At 42.4% G+C, this 22,285-nt stretch overlaps 2 protein-coding genes across 2 annotated transcripts; one reads left to right on the plus strand and one right to left on the minus strand.

Annotated features, from left to right (window-relative positions):
* The first annotated feature begins 7,101 nt into the window (after nucleotides 1-7,101).
* Nucleotides 7,102-12,060, plus strand: lactbl1a (lactamase, beta-like 1a). The gene is made up of 6 exons (XM_070840329.1): nucleotides 7,102-7,207; nucleotides 8,536-8,639; nucleotides 8,745-8,902; nucleotides 9,289-9,485; nucleotides 10,790-10,895; nucleotides 11,082-12,060. Exons 1-6 carry the CDS (start codon nucleotides 7,102-7,104, stop codon nucleotides 12,058-12,060), a joined length of 1,650 nt encoding a protein of 549 aa, XP_070696430.1.
* Nucleotides 12,061-15,918: 3,858 nt separating this feature from the next.
* Nucleotides 15,919-19,381, minus strand: trappc6b (trafficking protein particle complex subunit 6B). The gene is made up of 6 exons (XM_070840146.1): nucleotides 19,203-19,381; nucleotides 19,042-19,109; nucleotides 18,574-18,691; nucleotides 17,962-18,045; nucleotides 17,376-17,469; nucleotides 15,919-16,366 (listed from the first exon to the last, which is right to left on the minus strand). The coding sequence occupies exons 1-6, from the start codon at nucleotides 19,278-19,280 to the stop codon at nucleotides 16,335-16,337; spliced, it is 474 nt and encodes a 157-aa protein (XP_070696247.1). The 5' UTR covers nucleotides 19,281-19,381; the 3' UTR covers nucleotides 15,919-16,334.
* Nucleotides 19,382-22,285: the final 2,904 nt, after the last annotated feature.

Raw genomic sequence — 22,285 nt, forward strand, 5'->3', positions numbered from 1 at the left:
AACAACAGATTAGCAGAGCCCAGGGCTCGTTCCCATGGAAACCTTTGCCCAGAGAGACAGAGATGAGAATGCAGCAGATTGTAGGTCAGACGCGCCATCAGCATTCCAATCAGATGTAATCTGTCTTGACTTGTGGGTCATAGATTGAGCACTAAAGCCGGTGCCTTTCTGTGGCTGCTCTGACTGCCGGGGTTCCACTCCCAGCTCTAAAGCAGAGCAGTGTTTCTCTGTTCATCGGTGGGCAGCAGAATGGGTCTGTCACAAACACAGTATTTAACAACAAGGCCAGCAAAACCCAGACTGGCTATCAAAAAAACCCTCCAAACCAAATCCCCAGTGGCATCACACAAAAACCTGGGTCCCTTACAGCCTCAGTGAACCCCCCCTTTTTAAAAATGTCCATTGTGGCTCAAAGGTAGAGTTGGATTCGATCCCCGGCTCCTCTAAGTCAGCATGTCGAAGTGTCCTTGGGCAAGACACTGAGCCCCAACTTGCTCCTGAAGCAGCTTCAGTGTGTGAATGTGTGTGAAAGAATAGTCTCCTCCAGCTTAGGTTCCTCCTGAATGAATGATGGGTGAATGGGTGAATGAGGATGTGATGGAAAAGTGCTTTGAGTAGTTGAAATGAAAGGTGCTATGCAAATACAGACCATTTACCATTTACCGTTGTCACGCCTGTACAAATAACTGAATCAATACATACAATAAAACAGACTACTACTACTGCTAATGGAAGTGTTGTAAGTCTCCTTTTAGTGCGCTGCTGTAATGACTTTCAGCAGCCACTTCATGAGCTCAGCTCGGTGATGATGGACTGCAGCTGCTTCACTCTCTGTGTGATTGGTTTTGAAAGTGAAATGCTGCTTAATTTATCAGCAGCTATTCTAACATTAGCTAGCCAGTTACAAACCAATGTTAGAGCACTCTGACATTCTGCTAATAAGTCACTTTTCCTGTTTCTCGCTTCTTTACTTCATTTTCATCCTGATTTAACTTTGAGTTTTTAATATGCTGAAATTGATTGATTGATTCAAAATGTTGATATTAAAAAAAAATTATATATATATATATATATATATATATATATATACACAGGTGCTGGTCATATAATTAAAATATCATGAAAAAGTTGATTTATTTCAGTAATTCCATTCAAAAAGTGAAATTTGTATATTATATTCATTCATTACACACAGACTGATATATTTCAAGTGTTTATTTCTTTTAATTTTGATGATTATAACTGACAACTAATGAAAAACCCAAATTCAGTATCCCAGAAAATTAGAATATTACTTAAGACTGATACAAAAAAAAGATTTCTAGAAATGTTGGCCAACTGAAAGGTATGAACATGAAAAGTATGAGCATGTACAGCACTCAGCAATGCGGCGTGGCATGGAGTCGATCAGTCTTTGGCACTGCTCAGGTGTTGTGAGAGCCCAGGTTGCTCTGATAGTGGCCTTCAGCTCTTCTGCATTGTTGGGTCTGGCGTATCGCATTTTCCTCTTCACAATACCCCATAGATTTTCTATGGGGTTAAGGTCAGGCGAGTTTGCTGGTCAATTAAGAACTGGTCCTTAAACCAGGTACTGGTAGCTTTGGCACTGTGTGCAGGTGCCAAGTCCTGTTGGAAAATGAAATCTGCATCTCCATAAAGTTGGTCAGCAGCAGGAAGCATGAAGTGCTCAAAAACTTCCTGGTAGACGGCTGCGTTGACCTTGGACCTAAGAAAACACAGTGGACCAACACCAGCAGATGACATGGCACCCCAAACCATCACTGACTGTGGAAACTTTACACTCTACCTCAAGCAACGTGGATTCTGTGCCTCTCCTCTCTTCCTCCAGACTCTGGGACCTTGATTTCCAAAGGACATGCAAAATTTACTTTCATCAGAGAACATAACTTTGGACCACTCAGCAGCAGTCCAGTCCTTTTTGTCTTTAGCCCAGGCGAGACGCTTGTGACGCTGTCTCTTGTTCAAGAGTGGCTTGACACGAGGAATGCGACAGCTGAAACCCATGTCTTGCATATGTCTGTGCGTGGTGGTTCTTGAAGCACTGACTCCAGCTGCAGTCCACTCTTTGTGAATCTCCCCCACATTTATGAATGGGTTTTGTTTCACAATCCTCTCCAGGTTGCGGTTATCCCTATTGCCTGTACGCTTTTTTCTACCACATCTTTTCCTTCCCTTCGCCTCTCTATTAATGTGCTTGGACACAGCTCTGTGAACAGCCAGCCTCTTTAGCAATGACCTTTTGTGTCTTGCCCTCCTTGTGCAAGGTGTCAATGGTCGTCTTTTGGACAACTGTCAGGTCAGCAGTCTTCCCCATGATTGTGTAGCCTACAGAATTAGACTGAGAGACCATTTAAAGGCCTTTGCAGGTGTTTTGAGTTAATTAGCTGATTAGAGTGTGGCACCAGGTGTCTTCAATATTGAACCTTTCCACAATATTCTAATTTTCTGAGATACTGAATTTGGGTTTTTCATTAGTTGTCAGTTATAATCATCAAAATTAAAAGAAATAAACACTTGAAATATATCAGTCTGTGTGTAATGAATGAATATAATATACAAATTTCACTTTTTGAATGGAATTACTGAAATAAATCAACTTTTTCATGATATTCTAATTATATGACCAGCACCTGTATATATATATATATATATATGAGGTGAGACATTATGTTTGTGTTGTCTGTTTGGTTGATAATCCAAGCCACCTTAGTTGAACGATCTTACAACTGGAGTACAGAGGCTGCATTGAGTTTTTCCTTCCCGAAGAAGGAGGGTCATAAAGGGCAGGTGATGCCTCGGACTGATCCACCGGACTGATCCATTGGCCTCATCGACTGCTGGACTCTTTATTAGATTGTTTGTTCGCTTACACTTGTTTATTTCAGTGAACTTTGTAAAGCACTGTGAGACACTCTGTTGTGATATTGGGCTATACAAATAAAATTGAATTGAATTGAATAATGTGAAAAGCATTTATTTCAAGTCTACAGTTCCTCCTAGTGGGTGGAGAGGGTATGGCACACAAATACATTAGTTGGAGGCATCAGGTGATGGTAGCTGGAGTGAAGCGTAACTGTCTGCTACTGTACGGCCTTCTTCAGCCACTGGAATTTGTGCAGGTGTCATAACATGATCTCAGTGTAACAACAGGTGGTCGGATAAGGTGGTTCGTTGTGTGAATTGTGCACCATTTATTTTATATACGAAAGAATGTATACAAGCGAACTGAGAGGATAACCACGGGGTCGTCCATTCACCAGTGTAGCAAATCTGTACATTTAACATTTTGAACAGATCTGTCTGACACCAGTCCTACACCACTTTGGGTGCATGGAGGACACTAAACAAACTACACTGCTCCACTGTTGATGCATTCATCCAACATCAACCCACATGTTGGCTCAGAGGTAGAGTGGGTCGTCCATCAATCGGAAGGTCGGGGCTATGATCCGGCAGTCGGTTCCTCTAAGTCAGCGTGTCGAAGTGTCCCTGGGCAAGACACTGAACCCCAACTTGCTCTTGAAGCAGCAAGCATAGCTTCAGTGTGTGAATGTGTGTGAAAGAATAGTCTCCTCCAGGGTTAGAGGCCTCTGTCAGAAGCATTAACACCACAGTGTACAACCCAACTAACACAGACCAGGAGCTCAGTCTAAACTCTAACAGAAGCAGGAGGCCTCTTACGCAGAGCCATACATCTTATCATTGAGGGGTAGGATAGATGGATGCAGGTGCTGGGGCTACAAGGATGACTGTAATTACCTCAGATATGGAGGAAATATCGGTGGCACCGGACTTTAATGGGGCATACAGCTGCGTGTCATCTGCATAGCAATGGAAATGGATGTTGTGCTTACGCAGGATTTGCCCAAGAGATAGCAAATAGATGGTGAATAACAGGGACTAACATCACTGATACCAACATAATTCTTCAGACGGTTGATTAAGACATTGTGGTCCACTGTGTTGAAAGCTGAGCTGAGGTCAAGGAGAATTAAAATGGAGTAAAAGCCTGTGTTGGCTGCAAGCGGTAAGTCATTGGTGACCTTGACCAGAGCCGTCTCAGTGCTGTGTAAAATTTCTCCAAAACATGATTGTTCAGCAACAGTGGCAACAGTTTTTTCTAAAATCTTTGATAAAAATGGCAGCTTGGAGATGGTCTAACATTACTTCAAATGGAAGAATCTAAAGAAGTCTTCTTTAAAAATGGATAATCAGTGGCAACACCACTGCACAGAAAACAGTTAATAATCAGGACCAATCCTTTGAAATACAGCTTTTAAAAAGTAACAGGCTAGCTGAGTGGGGACCAATCACAGAATTAACTGTTTTAAAAAGGATTCTGGGATTGTGACTGTTTCGATATTAGCTCAGAGAAATTGGTGTCCCTTGTCTCTTTTATCTTACCCAGCAGTTAGTAACACCAGGTATATTTTACCTGATATAATATACCCGATAAAAAAATACTTCTCATCAAAATATATTAAAGTACAACAATACATGGCAAATTGAAGTACCCTTTTTTTATTTTCCCCTATACGTCTCATAAAATGAAAAAAGGTACCATGGGGGGACCCTATAAAAAGGCTCTAAAATTACTGAAATAGTAGAAACAGCGAATCAGTATGGGTGGATTTGGGTTCTGAAGAGAGGAGTGGAACCTGGAAGAGAAATGCCTTGTGGTCATAGACAGAAAAATCAACCAAGTTTACATCATCCACACAGAAACCATGAGATAGCACTTGGTCCAATGTGTGCCCGTTGTCATGGTGATGATCAGGAACTCAATTGCATTGTCGTCCTGTCTATGTGAGAAAGAGAAGACAGGCTGTTACCTTTGTGATACATTTTGATAATGTTCTAATTTCCCATCCTCAAGTCCACCTTTCCTCAAATGTATCCTCCATGTTCCTTATTTTATGAGTCACTTGTTTTACAGTTGGTTCAGGGATAGTTGAATTAAGTGTCTTCGTTCTAAAGATTTTGATAATATTCAAAAAAACATTCTGCAATTTTTGAGTTTTTCCTGTGGCAGTTTTTTGGTACAGTTCTTATATTGTAGACGTTATGGATCAAACGCAAACACCTTTTTACTATTGTCATCACATTTTTTAACAATGTATGTCATACAATTTTTAAAAAACTTTTTCTGTACTCCTGCACCTTTTGTAATCATCCTACCTTCTTCTTCTTGCTTTTATATCCCGGAGTGGTTTGTTCTTTTTTCAAGTTGCATATGATATTATTTTCCCACTCATTCATCGCTCCTGCTGCTTGTTACTTCTCCATTGTTGTTATTGTGGAAGTAGCTTTCCACAGTTTGTTGAAGTTTATCCCTGAATGCCTGATCTTCACGTAAAGGAATTATTTAATCTCCATAATGTTTTCCCTCTTTCTATTTCCAAACCCTTATTGGAACATGACCTCCCAGATTTACTGCGTCTTGTTTCACATTTCTTTCTTTTTGTAATGTCCTCTTTAAGAATGAAAAAAACATCTAGTCTCTGCCTTCCTGAACACTGCTGCAATGTTTTCACATTTGTTTCCCTTTGCTGTGTGTAAATTAAAAGGGGAGTGATTGTTTTACTGGCCCATGTGTCACTGGCTTCTTCTTTACATTTCTTAAAACACAATTCCTTTCTATGTCTTTCGATTCAACCATCTCAACTTACGGTGTTCATCCTTATTATGGTGTTTCTTGTAAAAATATTATATATTTGAATATAAATATAAAATGTTATATATTTTAATAGAAAATATATATAAGTATTATATATTTATTTATATATAAAACCCATTTTTGTAAATCCTTCTTTCTTTTTTGTTTCTCTCTACACTCTTCCTCTATCTAATGATACCTTCAATTTAGGCCTTTCACTACAATTTTTATTCATGAAAGTTTCCCCAATTTTTTTCCCTTTCCTTTTCCTTCTTGTTTGTCTGCAGAGCACATCATGGCTCCACATAATACCTTTTTTTCAACTGCTTTTTATGATTTTAGAACTTGTTTAGACCAGCTTCTCTTCACTCTGACTTCAGACCTGTTGTATCTATATCTGCCAAACCTTCACTAATTTCCACATGATGCTGAGCCCTGTCTGTTTGATGTGCCGATGAAGAGCATCCAGCAGAGGATGAGTAATACATACAGTATGTGGAATTAACCCTAGGTTAGATGATTTGTTTGCTGAGGATGATGTCACAGTTCAGAGAACTGTACAGACTGGCCAGTATAAATACTAACAGATAATTAAAGCTGCAAGCAGCACTGAAGGGCCCTCGCACAGCCGTGTCTACAGCTGGTGCTCGGGCCCTAATAATAATTCTTTGAATTGCAGTAGGGGCCTCGTCGAGTGTTTCACACTCTGCGCTCAGGCCCTAATGAGCTGATCAGCAACAGGTGAGTGGTCGGCAGATAATTCAGGGGGAGTGGATAGTGAACTGGCGGGATAAAGCTGGCAGGTGCTGACTGGCAGATAAACAGAGGGGTGTGTGCAGGAGGGAGGGGTTTAGGAGCAGGAAGCTGTGTTCATATCAATGTTTCAATGTTCCATTCTCCAGTCCTTCTTCCATTTGGCTCTACACTGAATCTCCCTGCAGATTATGATGTCACAAATGAATGGGAATAGAATCTGCCCTTTATCTGGAGCCAAGGATCACAGTCAGGATTAAGAGCAAGTAGTGTAGTGTGGTGTGTAGCCGGTGAGCGCTGAGGAGCAGCAGAGCTAAGTCCATGCAGTCCTGCTGGCTTCTCTGTGGACCTTGCAGGACATGGAGCAGGGATTTGTTTTGCTGTCTGAAGATGAGGAGTAACATAAAGACAATGAGACAGATCCATGGCTTGTTTTCCCATCTTTGGTAAGCTACATTTGTCAAAGTCATTTTCACGACCGTTGTTATCTTTTATGGCAAACCAAACATTTCACATGTCAGCAAAAAAAGTAAAGGCAATGTCAAGGAATGTTAAAGTTAAATGTCATGAGAAACATATCTGTGATATTTGTGCTCATTCTTTAGTGCTTTTGACAAACATTCACATTTTTTCCAGACTCTATCTGTTTCCTTTAGCAAGCAGTGAGCAAGATGAGGGTGAAATGGACCATGCTGGGCATGGTTGTCTTCTTCCTGCTCTCTGTCGTCATGACCTGCTGTTTCATATGGCAATATAGGATGACAAAGCTGAAGACAGGTAAAGTTTATCAGGCCAACACAGACATACACTCTCATACATAGACACACAGTATGACATCTCAACTTGGAAATACTTTTGGCCCAGGGCCTTCTTTAGCCTCTTTGGTGTAATTGCTCGTTTGCAGGAGCTGCAGCAGGATTACGCAAAACTGGAAATAGTGTCAGCAGGATTAGCACTCATGTTAAAGCAGATTTTAACCCCTGCTGAGAGAGAGGGGAAGGGCGGGGTGGGGTGGGGGGACTGAGCAGTGCTGGACATCTCTGGGTAAAATAACACACTGCTTTCTCTTGCTCATGCTCTGTGAAAAAATAAAATTGAATTGAATTGTGACATAAATGTGAATCTTGCTAAGGGACGGCTCAGAGTTCAGGTGGACTGTGTGACTGTGTTGTGCACACTGGGCCAGAAGGAATCAATAAGTGCCATTAGAAATCCAACTCGGCTGTATTACCTCATAGCCATGGGGTAATGATGCCGGCTAACACATTTACATCAATTAATAATGAACTGATCATTGTTTTATGGTAAACATGCAGGATTCTTGTTATAACAAAAAGAAATATTCCCTACTGTCTAGTATCACTACTGCGATACACTGTCTGAACTGTAATCTCCTACTTTTTGCTGTAACGTTGTACAGCATGGGACTAAAAAAGGATCTCATCATATGTTTTTTGCACCTAAAATTTAATAATTCTGTACTTAATTCATTACAGATATATTACAAATGCACTGCATTAGGCATAATGTAATATATTAGAACCGATCAGTATTAGCTGCCAGTAACAGGCCTAGCAGAGTTAGACGTGTCAGAACAACCAACCAATCATCCAGCTGTTTTCAACTGTTACCTAAGGGTCAGTTGTCTCTACCCTCAGAGGTAGAGGGGAATGTTTCTGTATCATGAGAACAAGAGTCACACTCTTGCTAGCTGTGTTGTGCTTTTTATATCAAGCTTGCCACTTTTGTGATCTGGGACTTGTCAAACTGCCAAATAGTCAGTGATCCCGTACAGGAGGGGGGCATTGTATGGGATGCCCCCGTGAGGAAGAAATGTGGGGTTTATCGATAGTGGAATGAAAAGGATTTTATGAAATTTGGAGGAACCTAACAAGATGACACAAGTGCTCTGATGCTCGCAAGACTTATTCAGACAACAGAAAGACATGTCAAGAACAAGATGGAGGGATTTTTTTTTTATATGTTCTGATTGACAACAAATATATACTATAAGAACATATCTGATCATTTTCTGTAGAGCCGTATCCAATTGAAAAAGCCCTGGGAGCTGCCAAAACAGTCTTACTTTTCCCCTTTTTCCACAGAAGTGCTTGTAAAAACAGCGACGGCAGAAGAGATGTGCCCTCGCTTCCCTGAGCCTGTGCCCCTCAAACATCCCATCGCATCACTGAGGACGGCCTTAGAAAAGGTGAATCTCTTTCAACTGATGCTTCTAATTGATATCAAAATGCTTTATCATGTAGAAATTGTGGATTATATCTACAGTAAGTCTTACTATAGTTTCTGTGTACAGATTGATGCACTCCTGAGGACGAGCATTCACAGCACCAAGCTGCCAGCCATATCGGCCACTGTGGTTTTAAATGACTCCATTCTGTGGAATGGAAACTTTGGCAAGAAGAACATAAGTGACCCCTCCTCATCTGCACCCAACGAGTACACAGTGTATAGGTAAGGTTTCCAGTCATGCAGACAGTATATAAAAATATGAATATCATCAGTACTAGAAGCTGCTCAGCCAGTCCATAATATTAGCAGCTCCATGTGAACAATAATCATTACCACACATCACCGCAACCTGCTGTCTAATACTTCTACCACATTTGGTCTGAGGCTTAGTTAGAATTAGGGAGAGGGTTTAGGATCAGACCTTCCTTGTATTAGGTAAACTACAGAACTTGTGATCAATGAGACTGAACCACTCACTAAAAGAAGGGCTTAAATCCACCCAAATCTGATCTGAGCAGCAGAAGTAGGAATCCTCTGTATTATGGAACCAGGATACATTTTAGTCGAGCAGAATAAGCACGTGTTGACTTTAATTACTGTGACTGCAGAATTGCGAGCGTCTCTAAGATCTTCCCCACACTGATGCTCTACAAGCTGTGGGAGGACGGCCTGGTCGACTCTCTGGACGACCCGCTACAGAAGTACTCCGACAACTTCACCATCAAGAATCCGCTGGGGAGGAGTGGGACCCTCAACAACCACTCTCCTGCACTCACCCTGCGCAGGATGGCAAGCCAGCTCTCTGGTAACCCCGAAGTCTGCTTTAATGATAGACGACCAGCCTCGATTAATCTTCAGCAAAGTGCAGTGTTTCCCCTACCATTATATTAGGTGGGCACCCCCTGCCCCCCCCATGAAGGTCAAGTTAATTTTATTTCATTTTATTTTCTATATAGCGCCAGATCACAACAGAAGTCATTTAAGGTTCCTTTCCTATAGAACAGCTCTGTACCTTGTTCTTTTATCAAACAAACTGAATAGCTTTATGTTATTTATCTTATTTACATGACAGCATGCATGTTTGACACTGTGACACCAACACAAACCTGTGACAGTCTCAAAGAGTATATAAAAATAAGTAGCTTTATCCCCATTATGGATAAAGATTTACTGATTCATATTTATGTGATGAGGGGAAAAAAAATGATGAATAGCTTTTTCCCCTTCTTGAGGGGCAAAGCTGTGGTTCACTGTCATCACCTCATTAAATCACAGTCAAATGTGTGTGTGCAGGAAGTGCATTGGTCAAAATGTGCACTCATACTGGACTCCATGTAATTCTTGTCATGTCATGTCATGACATGTCCGACCGTTCAGTGGTACAGCTAACCTGGGCACACAGGAGCTATACTTACACTGAGCTGTGTCCATAGATAGAGCTAATCAGCTCTGTGCTCCCAGAATGAAAAGGGGGGATTATGGGGGGGTAAGCCCTGCTGAGGTCTATCTGCACTCTGTTTAGGGACAAACCACGCCAACAGCTACTGGGTAGTGGAGGAAAGAAAAGGGGTCACTTTTCTCAACAATTACTGTTGGAAAGGTTGCACGCTAACGTTTGCTAACATGCAACCAATGTACTGGACAAACTGAAATATAGACATGATGATGGCAGAAAATGAAAAGTCAGAGGATCACCAAAGTTATGACAGTTCATCCGGAGGGGAACGTGAATATCTGACCAATCTCAACCAAAAATAGTGCCACCGTCATGTTGGAGGAAAAGTCACCAAAGCCATTACATGATAAGTGTGAAACGTCAGAGGCTTGTCATGTTATTAGGATGTATCTTGTTGGGACCATGAACTTCATGTGGATTTATCCCACTCATTTTATGTACAAGAGTGAGTCAGCAGATTTCAATTCAAACCCGTAGAATAGAATTTGTGTTTGACAAATATAAATGAAGTACATTTGCTTGTCATGAACTCGATCCAGGCTATCCACTGATTCCACTGGTCATTCAGCTGAGTCTCTTTGGGGTGTATCCATAGAGCGGCCAGTCTTGGGATGTTTATGTTTATTTATTAAGGTTTTCTAATGATTCCACAGGGTTACCCAGAAGATTAAGGTCAACTAATCTTCTTTGGAGTGGGGAAACCGAGGCAGCTCTCAAATTGTTACAGGATGATGTCCTTGTCGCAGATCCAGGCACCAAGTAAGACTTTGTTTCCTTCCTGCGTTGATTTATTTCTGATGGTGATGACTTTAGACAATCTGTGCATTTCTATACCCTGAAAGGAAAGAGATACTTGATGTCTACTTCTACAACAAGAATCCTTTTAGTATTGTGTATTTAGAGGGAACTTACAGACGTGTGACGTGACTGTCTCTTTTCCTTTAGATGCCACTACAGCAATGTGGCTTTTTCCTTATTGGCCAACATCTTAGCCCCAAAGCTTACTGGCTCAGACTTTGAGAGCTGGGTGTCAGACAATGTTCTGGAGCGTCTCAGCATGGAGGACACTGGTTTCAACTTTACTCCAGCCATTGAGAGGCAGATGGCTGTGGGCGTGTACAGCGATGGCCAGCGGGCTCCCCTCTACAACCTCGGCTGGTACCGACCAGCAGGCCAGATGTATTCCACAGTGGCGGACATGGCCAAGCTCATGATGGCTCTTTTGGGTGCTTATGGTAGGACTCTGCTGCGCCAGGACACCCTGAACACCATGCTGAGCCCAGTCTTACGATGTCACAGCAGCTACTTTGCCAACTCTACTGGCACACCGTGGGAGATTAACGAGCAGTTTGGTTATGATGTGGTGAGGAAGGACGGGGACCTGGATGGTTACGCTGCCACCCTCTCCCTGGTGCCTCGGCTCAAACTGGGACTTGTAGTTCTGATGGCAGGGGTTCGGCCTACGGACCAGGACCTTGTGAGCCACGCATACAACATTCTCATCCCTGCAATAAAGAGCGCTTTCAGGGACGCTAAACAAACTCTCAGACCGCCACCCGACTCAGCCCCATATGTGGGCTTTTTCACTTACAGAAATATGACTTTCTATGAGATTAAGGTGGACTCAGACGGGGTGCTGGTCATACAGCAATTTGGTCCACAGGTGGACACAACTGTGCCATCCAAGTACCGAACTATTCAGCTGGATTACCTGCAGGACAGGGTCTTCAGGGTGGTGTTTGAGAGCCCATACCCTTGCAAGCTGAAGGTTAATAGCGCCTCAGTCTCCCTGGAGGCACAGGACAGGCAGCTCTTTAATTTTTACCTTTTCAACAAGAAAGGTTTATCACCAGGGTTTGATTCTCCAGGACTCAACACTTATTGGGTGACGAGGATCGCTGGCAGACCATACTTTAATTCATAAAGACAGGAACAGGAGGAGGAGGGGGGGTCTGAGGACAAATGCATATTATTATATGAAGAGCATGTTATTGTGTGCTCTTCTGGTCACCAATTCTATCATTTAGTTTTGTGTTTACTGTCTAAATGTTGGCTGAGGTGTGCTTGGTAAATGTCAGTGTGCCAGTATTCCTCCTCAACCTTTTAGTGCCTAGAGGGAAAAACACAATTGATTGGAATATGCTAAATAAAACTCATTATATAGTCGACAGTAACACAAGTGTTGATTAAGTTTTCTACATAATTGTAGACATGCAGTTAATACTGAGCTGACCTTAGAAATAGCAACTGACAAGCCTGCAATACACAACACCCCATATAAGTACACATTAAAACCATTCCTCTGGCCCTTCATCTCCATCTTCCTTACTTCAAATTCTCTGGGACAAGCTGGCATCCACTCCAGCAGCTGCTTTTAAGAACTGAACTTTCTGATTTCAAATGAAGTTAAATAACCAAAAACAAATAAGATTTGATTTATAATGACTTTGTAATTATATGGTTTGGAAGTGTTGGTACTTCAGTCATAATAACTTGGTTCATTCATATAAAAAAAAAAAAAAATCACTCTAGTTATTTGCATTATTATTAGTTATATAGTTACATTATTATTCATGTGAGGTCTAGTATTAAGTGTTTTATCTGACTATTACGATAAATTTTATCAACGAATGTTTCAGATACTTAATAAAAAATTCTATTGAACATCTTCATTCATTACTCATTCATTCATTACTCTACATTTTGCACACATCCTACAGGCAACCCTTTAATGACCCTGAAATGAGCTTTACTGGATTATTTAATTTGGTGATTATTTATTTCACATTTAATTAACTGTTATACACGAATAATTCCCTCAAATAACTGAAATATTTCCAGTTCATCAGCACTGCACACTGCATTTTTTCACATTATCTTACGAACTCGACTGGCCTCAAAACATGCTTTTTAACATTGATAAATGATATGAGGCATAAGCTGCAGCCTTTGGTTGATTGTGAGCAGGTCTCAGAGACTCAGAGGTCCTCTCTGACTTCTGTCAGACAGAGGAGCTACTGTTGGAGCTCCAAGCCTTTGTGAATCAGACCAAACACTTAAGAGTCAGTTGTCTTTATTTTCTCCTAACTCTGCCAGTTAGGGGCTACTTTTTTGTGATTACAGGCTCTGCAGGCTTCATCAGCAAGCAATTTTCGATGCAAAGCACAGATCTTTATTTAAAAGTTCGAGTAGTCTTAACATTAATGGAAAACTGAGTAGGCTTATCAGTTTTAATAGCCATATTAGGAGTATGAACATTCCTGCAGTTCTGTCACCAACACTCTTCATTCATTGCAGAAGGTTGTGAATTTATGTTACAGACTGGAGCTGGAGTGTAGAGAAGGGAAACAAGAGGAAAGTGTCGCTGGAACTGGTTCCGAGATTAAAGAAACAATCAAGTGCTGAATCCGTTAGTTTAGCCACAGTAGGTCTGTTCCAGCAGCAAGGACTTCCACAGCACTGGTCTTGATTTGAAGCTTTAAGCTTACACACCCAGTGCCGTTTCTCAGGGAACCCCCCCCCCCATCATTCCTAACACTTAGCAGTGAGGACACAAACAGGACATGGTCAACGCCTTCACAAGCAGAATTACACACTTTAAAGACGAGGAAACATCAGTTTTCCAAACAGCAGATGGATACAGAGACTGGATGGTGAACATACTGCAACATTAAGCGGATATGAAACAGGTTTTTTTTCTCAAGAGTTGGTGGAGACCAAAACAGAGTATATATTATAAGACCCCCAGAAAACCCCAGAATTCAACCAAACCTCCTGTCACAATATTGTGACAGTTTTCTGATGATTCTGACTTTGGAATGCTCTCTGGCTTTAAGCTGCTGTTTCATTGAATATTCTTATAACGGGTACAAAGTCATACACGAGAGGTTGGTTTTGCCTTCTGATGAATGTTTTTGATCTCACCTCACATCATTTTGAACAAGCTTCTCAAAACAGGCCTCTGATTCATTTTCCCTCGAGATGAAGAATGTACAGCTGTATCCTGAAAGTGATACATTGTTGTCCGACCACGTTGGAACTCAAAGTGTTTGGAGTTGTTTCGAATGTCGTGACAAAGTGTGACATAATGGTTAACAATGAAAATAGTAGTTAGTTACCCTTAGTGAATGGATTGGAACACTGTTCTAACACTTTAGCTCCTTTTTAACTGTAGTTTAACAAACTCGACTTCAAGGCATCCAACTATAAATTGCACCACTTTCTTATAAAGCTCTGCAGAGGCCATAAGGAAGCTGGTTTCTGGTGTTCCCCAGACCAGGTAGTTTGTGATGTACACCAGAAACCAAACCATATCACAGATAGCCTAAGGGCCCCATAAGTGACAAGGAAGTACTTGTATTTGTTTAATAAGCATTATGAAAAGTTTATAGAGGCTCTGTAAACCCGTTTCTCTGTAATGGAGTGATTGTATGTACGTCAAAATAACTGGAACAATTCAAATATCCTGTGACGTTCCCAGTTCCAGACCGAGCTCCTCGGCTAACAGTGTGTCGTTCCTTGTAGGAGGGAGACTTTCAGTTCTCCCTTGAGTCAGTGAAGGCTCTGGGGGCTCTAATGACTGGAGATGATTCGTCAGCTGAGCACCAGCTCCAACTAGTGGAGGCCAAAGCACTGCAGTGCGTTCTCCCCACGATCCACCTTCATCACTTATCATCATAGTTTTCTCTCCAAGTTAATGGCAGAAATCATGTAATACAGTGACACAACTACAAGTGAGTCCAACAGTCAGATGATCAGAAACAAACCAACAATTCATCCAGATTATCTAGTTCGTGGGGGTCAAGATGGACGGTTCCACTACATGAATATTCATGGTCTTCAGAAACTGAATTTAAACATGTTGGTGGTGACCCACTCGGACGCCTGCTGATGTTATCATCAAGTGACTGAGAAGTCACATGGTTCAACATTGGGGCCAGTGACACAGTAGACTCTTCACAGAATCAAGGCACACGTCTCACACTACGAGACATGGGCCCCCATCTCCCTCCTTCTACTTTGTTTTCCTCTGTTTGATGAAATAACTTTAATCACTGCAGCAGCTGGCTGACAGGTCAGTGGTTTGTCAATGACTGTGAAATAAGATATTAATTAAGGGCTCAAGAGAAAACCCCAAATATATGGACAGACAAGTGACAGAGTGATCTTCATAACACTACTAACACTAATAGTAATAGTAGCAGTGATACAGCACTGGCACAGCGTTGTTGAACTGTGCTTCTCATGAACTGTGCTACTTCTCATCTTAGAAGGTTTGTGAACATGGTTCCTGGTGACGGTCAGCAACAAAAGCTTTCAATGACCCCACTGGAGCTGCCTGCTGTTGGACGCTGGGCAGGTGGTGTACGCTGGCTTCATCAGCAGGCTGCTCCTCCTGGAAACAGGGCTGATGGGAGCGCCGACAACGATGAGACATTTCCAGTGCATCACAAACTGGAAATCTAATCTAATCTAATCCCCCCCCCCCGCTTTGTGGTTGTCTTGGACAGCAGAAACTTACAACATCTTGTCTGTAGTAATCTGTTCAGGTTGCACATTGGCACATGAAGAGGAAAAGATACTTGGGTTGTATCCACATAGCTGAGAGCAAAGGCAACAGCGAAGTAAATAAAATGTAGCTTAAACTGCTCAGCTGGGCCCAGTTTCCTCCTTTCCACTCAATCGTGTATTGCTGGTTGATATGTTTGCTTTTTTATGAAGTGCTTAGATATAAAGCACAGGAGCTCTAATGATCATAGATTAACTTGTGGGAGTGGGACAATATATGTGTTTTTATTAATAAATTGTATCAGTCATTGTAATATATTTCGCACTTCGCCTTTGTACCACCAGAGAGCACCTAAGTACTTCCACAATTACACATTCATTTGGTGAGAAACTCACTGATATTTTGTAAAAAAAAAAAAAAAAAAAAAGAAGTTAGTATTCCTATGTAATTACTCTCAGAAATAAGTGTCTTGGCATTGGAACGTGCTTGTCCAGTTATGTTAATGACAGCAGGAGTAACTCTGCAGACCTCAGGAAACGGGGCTCTGGACATTGGAAATCATCACTGTAATCCCCAAAGTGTAAAGACTAGTATATTTTACTAAATAAAATGGCAGGCACCTCCCTTTCATGCCAAAAACTCAGGGATAAGGACGCAGGGCAAAGAGAGTGCAGAATGAGAGCCAGCTGCTACAGTTTCTGGATCATGACCTGGAATTTACCTGCAGAGATACAAACGACAGACAGAGAAGCCCTGCGTTAGTGCACTCTTTATTCTACATCAGAAATAAAAACTACATAGAAAGGGAGCAGAACCAGATCTCGATTTAGCGTTTGTGGACACATTACTTCATTTGCTTGGCTTGATACAGCCACTTTCATGCTCTGTCCCTCGCTGTCTCATCGCCTGAATAGTGACAAAGCCACTCCTTAATGAGAAATATAAAAATAAAAACACAGCCGCTGTAGGTTCACTGCTGCCTCTACACAGTGGATACAGGCTTTTATCCATTTTCCAGCTCAGAGACAGAAGCCACATTTTGTGGACACACACAGACCTCTGCAAAGTCTATTTTCACATGGCTGAATAATCTGCTTGTTGATACCATTGATAAACATCTGTGGCCATCACACAGGAGCAGGAATGACACGAGCACTTTGAAATTAAGAATAAGCATTTTTAATCAGGTTTCTTAGCAACTGTAACTTCATTAAATATTCACAAAGGACACAACAAAACTGTTGTGTGGGAACAAAAGAGCATGCCCCTCCTGAGCCTTACTAATAATTGTTTGGACCCTCCCCTTGACTTGTACTCATTATCTGAGAGTAGCATGGTTACTGCCCAGCGCCTGTGCATTGTGTACGGTGTGTCTTTGGATGGGAGGAGCTGTGGCATCAGGCCAGCCAGGAACACCTGGCAAGGCTTAACACCTGGCTACGTAAGCCCGCCTTCCCAGATGCCAGTGTGTCGCTCTCTTCAGCCTGCAGCATCCTTTGTCTTTTACAGTAACATTCACCCCATATTAGCCACTGCATTCCTGCACCCTTATGCACCTCTGATGCTGAACCTACATCAGGTGCATGTACACTGTACTCTTAGCTGTATTTAAGCTAATTATTATTAAAAAATATTGTGAATCTCCCTCCTTTGTTGCAGCTTGCGAGCCGGTCGTAACAATACATTTACAGTTTTGTAAATGGAATAGAGTGGTAAAAATGACGTCTTACATGCAGGCATGACGGACACCTCAGAAGTCACAATACTCTTCACTCCCAGGTTGGACAGAGCTCCTCTCACCAGACCACAGGTGAAAGCCAGATACTGCAGAGAGACATGTGTCATGTCCTAACTTAAATCATATTACATACTGATATCATTCATGTAAATCCTGCAAAATACCTGAACAGCATTGTGACTGAGTGAACTGCAGGGCAGCCACTGGTATCAGGGAATCATGTCAATTTAACTACCTCAAAGCTCGTTTTATTGAAACTGAAGATGAGGAGACAGGTTGTCTTTCAAACTACACTAACAGTATTCTCCATTACAGGACACTACACACAATATAGTATAAGAAACCAAGCCATGATGCAGAAACACTACACACATCTCATTTTGATCCAGACTTACTGTAGAAAGAAGCTGTGCACTTTGTTGGGAAAAATAACAATTTAATGACACAAAAATATAATAAAAAAAATAAAGTGAATGGACAGCATGTACTCAATAAAAGGAATAGTGTTTGAGAGGAAAGACTGCCCGATAGAGCAGATCTCTACAGTCAGACAGCCTAATGAAATCATGGCGGAGCACCTTTGGGGCTTGTTCCAGGTACTGTTTTCCAGCAGACAGCTGACCCAGTAGTCGGAACTTGTTGTCCTGGAGAACATAGATGCCCTGAAACACGATGAGAGCGTCAGCATTGACAGATAAGAGACCACGATGATCTTCCATAGATGCAAAAGGCATTACCTATGTTTAAAACAAAATGAACAAAGAGCACTGAGGGAGCACAGATCTCAGCCAGTGCCAAGAAACCAGTCTTCTATGGTATGAAAGCATAACTACTATACAGGTCTGGATAGATTACCAAAATTATAACAACTGTGCCAAAAAAGCTTTATTGTATGTAGTCGCAGCACACTGTTTTCTGTGCCACAGGCACCAGTGTTTGATCCATACTGTTGTTTGCTTGTGAGTGGGATTCACTATTAATTGCGTGTTTGTGAGTCAAGTGCAGATCCGCTATAAAATGTAATGGGTTGTTCCGCGGCCCAGGCTACACCCTTCCATCAATACACAGATAAACGGCAGAGAAAGCACGACTCCTTTGGCAGTTTGTCAGGGTTGAGCCTGTGTTCTGTAGACATGCTTTGTTAACACCACTGCATCAGTGAAGGTAACTGACAGAAAGCTGCGTGTCACCTGATGATTGGTCCGAAGGTTGTCGATCTGCTTCTTGAACACACAGGTCCAGAAGTCTTTACAGATGAACTTCATGACGTCCAGCTCGTCTTTGAACCGCGCCGTGTCTTTTGTCAGTCTCGAGAAAAGAAAAAGGTGTTTAAATGAAGGCCTGAAGCTTGACATTCACTGGTCACTGTTGTTTCTTATCAAAAGTGATCACACTGGAGGAAACTGTACATTTGATGGGGACTACTTTCAGCGGTGGATTAATCCACGATTGGGGCTCCAGTGACAAGCTGTGGTAGCAGAATGGTTCATATGGCACTGGCTCAGAGTGTGTGTTCAAGGAAGTGATGTCACTCACGTCTTTTTAATAGTTTTTGGACAACAGAGGATGAAGACATGGAGGTCCACGGACAGTGGCTAGCTTAACCTTGAGCAGTAGTCTACATGTGATCTTATCTTGAACATGTCAGCAGCTCTTACCTCTCTATCAGCCCCTGGCCCACTCTGAAACCTATGTTCTCCAGTTTGGTGAGATTTCTTCCGTTCTCCTGAAAGAATGACAGAGGAGTGATGAGCAAACACCTTAACGACTCTTCAGGTTACCGACTAATACTTCCAAATAATACCTGACACTTTCTTACCGTTTCATTTTCAGCTGACTTGTAAATGTACTGTATCAGTTCGTTGTGTAAAAACTGGAAAGGAGCTTCGTCGGCCATTCCTCCTCTTCTCCTCTGAAGCCCGGGGTTCTATCAGCAGCCGGTTCACCGTGACAGTCGCACTGTGGCCGGTACCATCACACTCAGACTGCCAGCTAACATCCAGACACAAACACAGGAGGAACACTTCCTGCTGCGTCCTTCTTCTTGTTCACCGGAGGGGGCGGGGCGATGACAAAGGGCGCGTCACTGCGCCATTAGCGCCACCAGCTGGCCGGGAGGTTCAACTCTGACACCAGATAAGATGAAATAATGAAACGCTCTCGTTCTATTAATTCACTTAATCCATACTTGACACATTCTGTTAGCTAAGTGATGAGACGTCATACAGACAACTGTTGTGTTTTATCAGATCACACACAGAGACAGCACTGGTGAAGGTTACGACCTCCTTATGGCATCAGACAGAGGACTTCTCTCTGTACTGGTCTTGTTAGATCTGAGTGCTGCTTTCGATACCATCGACCATCACATCCTGTTACAGAGACTGGAACAGTTCATTGGCATAAAAGGAGCTGCATTAAGCTGGTTTAAGTCCTATTTATTAGATCGATTTCAGTTTGTACATGTTAACAATGAGTCCTCTGTCCACACTAAAGTTCGACATGGAGTTCCACAAGGTTCGGTGCTTAGATATTATTTACCTTATATATGCTTCCTCTGGCTAATATTATCAGGAAGCACTCCATTAATCTGTTATGCAGATGATACCCAATTATATGTATCAATAAAGCCAGATGAGTCCAATCAGTTGACTAAACGTCAAGTCTGTCTTAAGGACATAAAGTCCTGGATGACCAGCAATTTTCTGCTGCTGGCAGTGCTCCCACATAAAACAGATTTCCAGGACTGCCTTTTTCCATCTACGTAATATTAATAAAATCAGGCCCATCCTGTCTATAGATGATGCAGAAAAAGTAGTCCACACATTTGTCACTTCTAGGTTGGACTATTGTAACTCCTTATTATCAGGCTGCTCCAATAAGTCGTTAAAGACTCTCCAGCTGGTCCAGAACGCTGCTGCTCGTGTTCTGACGAGAACTAAGAGAAGAGACCATCTTTCTCCTGTACTGGCTTCTCTTCATAGTGATGGAGCCAGAGCTTTCAGCTATCAGGCTCCTCTCCTGTGGAATCTCCTTCCAGTTTGGGTTTGGGGGGCAGACACCCTCTCTACATTTAAGAGTAGACTAAAAACCTTCCTTAGTGATAAAGCCTATAGTTTAGGGCTGGATCAGGCCTTAGACCAGCCCCTAGTTATGCTGCTATAGGCTCAGACTGCCGGGGGACTCCCATGATGCACTGGGCTCCTCTCTCCTCCTCTTCCTCCCCATCATTACACTTCATGTTCCTTGACTGTTACAAATGTGTTTTTCTCATCTCTCAGGTTCCTGTGGATCCTGGTCCTGGTTCTCCTGCTGTGGTTCTCAGGTTCCTGTGGATCCTGGTCCTGGTTCTCCTGCTGTGGTTCTCTGGTTCCTGTGGATCCTGGTCCTGGTTCTCCTGCTGTGATTCTCTGGTTCCTGTGGATCCTGGTCCTGGTTCTCCTGCTGTGGTTCTCTGGTTCCTGTGGATCCTAGTCCTGGTTCTCCTGCAGCGGTTCTCTGGTTCCTGTGGATCCTAGTCCTGGTTCTCCTGCTGTGGTTCTCTGGCTTCATGAATCACTGCTGCGGATCGTCGACCACCGTCACTTTTTATTAGTATTAGTCATGTTATCATTCATATAAATAACTATTGTCATGTTAGTCAGTTTGACAAAAACTACAGTGAACTACTGTTATAGGAAATTACTGAGCCTTTTTAGAAATGTTTAAAGATTAGCCCTTTCATGCATGAATTATGATAACTTCAGTCAGGATTTTTATTCATCTTCAGGCATGAAAAACAAGGTTTTTCCAACCCATATTTTATAACATATTGTTGTGTTTTTTTGTACCCCATAATGACAAATGTTTAGAACATTTTGCACATTTATTAAAAATAAAACACTCAAATATCACATGTACATAAGTATTCACACCCTTTACTCAATACTTTGTTGAAGCACCTTTGGCAGCGATTACAGCCTCCAGTCTTCTTGGGTATGATGCTACAAGCTTGGCACACCTGGATTTGGGGAGTTTCTCCCATTCTTCTTTGCACACCCTCTCAAGCTCAATGAGGTTGGATGGGGAGCGTAGGTGCACAGCTATTTTCAGGTCTTTCCAGAGATGTTCAATCAGGTTCAAGTCCGGGCTCTGGCTGGGCCACTCAAGGACATTCAGAGACTTGTCCCAAAGCCACTCCTTTGTCATCTTGGCTGTGTGCTTAGGGTCGTTGTCCTGTTGGATGGTGAAGCTTCGGCCCAGTCTGAGGACCAGAGCACTGTGGAGCAGGTTTTCGTCAAGGATCTGTCTGTACTTTGCTGCATTTATCTTTCCCTCTATCCTGACAAGCCTCCAGACATGGCGCTTGGCATTCAGGCCAAAGAGTTCAATCTTGGTTTCATCAGACCAGAGAATCTTGTTTCTCATGGTCTGAGAGTCTTTTAGGTGCCTTTTGGCAAACTCCAAGCAGGCTGTCATGTGCTTTGTACTGAGGAGAGGCTTCCGTCTGGCCACTCTACCATAAAGGTCTGATAGGTGGAGTGCTGCAGAGATGGTTGTCCTTCTGGAAGGTTTTCCCATCTCCACAGAGGAACGCTGGAGCTCTCAGAGTGACCATCGAGTTCTTGGTCACCTCCCTGACCAAGGCCCTTCTCCCCCGATTGCTCATTTTGGCCGGGCGGCCAGCTCTAGGAGGAGTCCTGGTGATTCCAAACTTCTTCCATTTACGAATGATGGAGGCCACTGTGCTCTTTGGGACCTTCAATGCTGCAAACATTTTTCTGTACCCTTCCCCAGATCTGTGCCTCAATACAATCCTGTCTTGGAGGTCTACAGGTAGTTCCTTTGACTTCATGGCTTGGTTTGTGCTCTGACATGCACTGTCAACGTTGGGATCTTATATAGACAGGTGTGTGCCTTTCC

The sequence above is a fragment of the Pempheris klunzingeri genome, chromosome 11, assembly GCF_042242105.1.
Source record: "Pempheris klunzingeri isolate RE-2024b chromosome 11, fPemKlu1.hap1, whole genome shotgun sequence".
NCBI lineage: Eukaryota > Metazoa > Chordata > Actinopteri > Acropomatiformes > Pempheridae > Pempheris > Pempheris klunzingeri.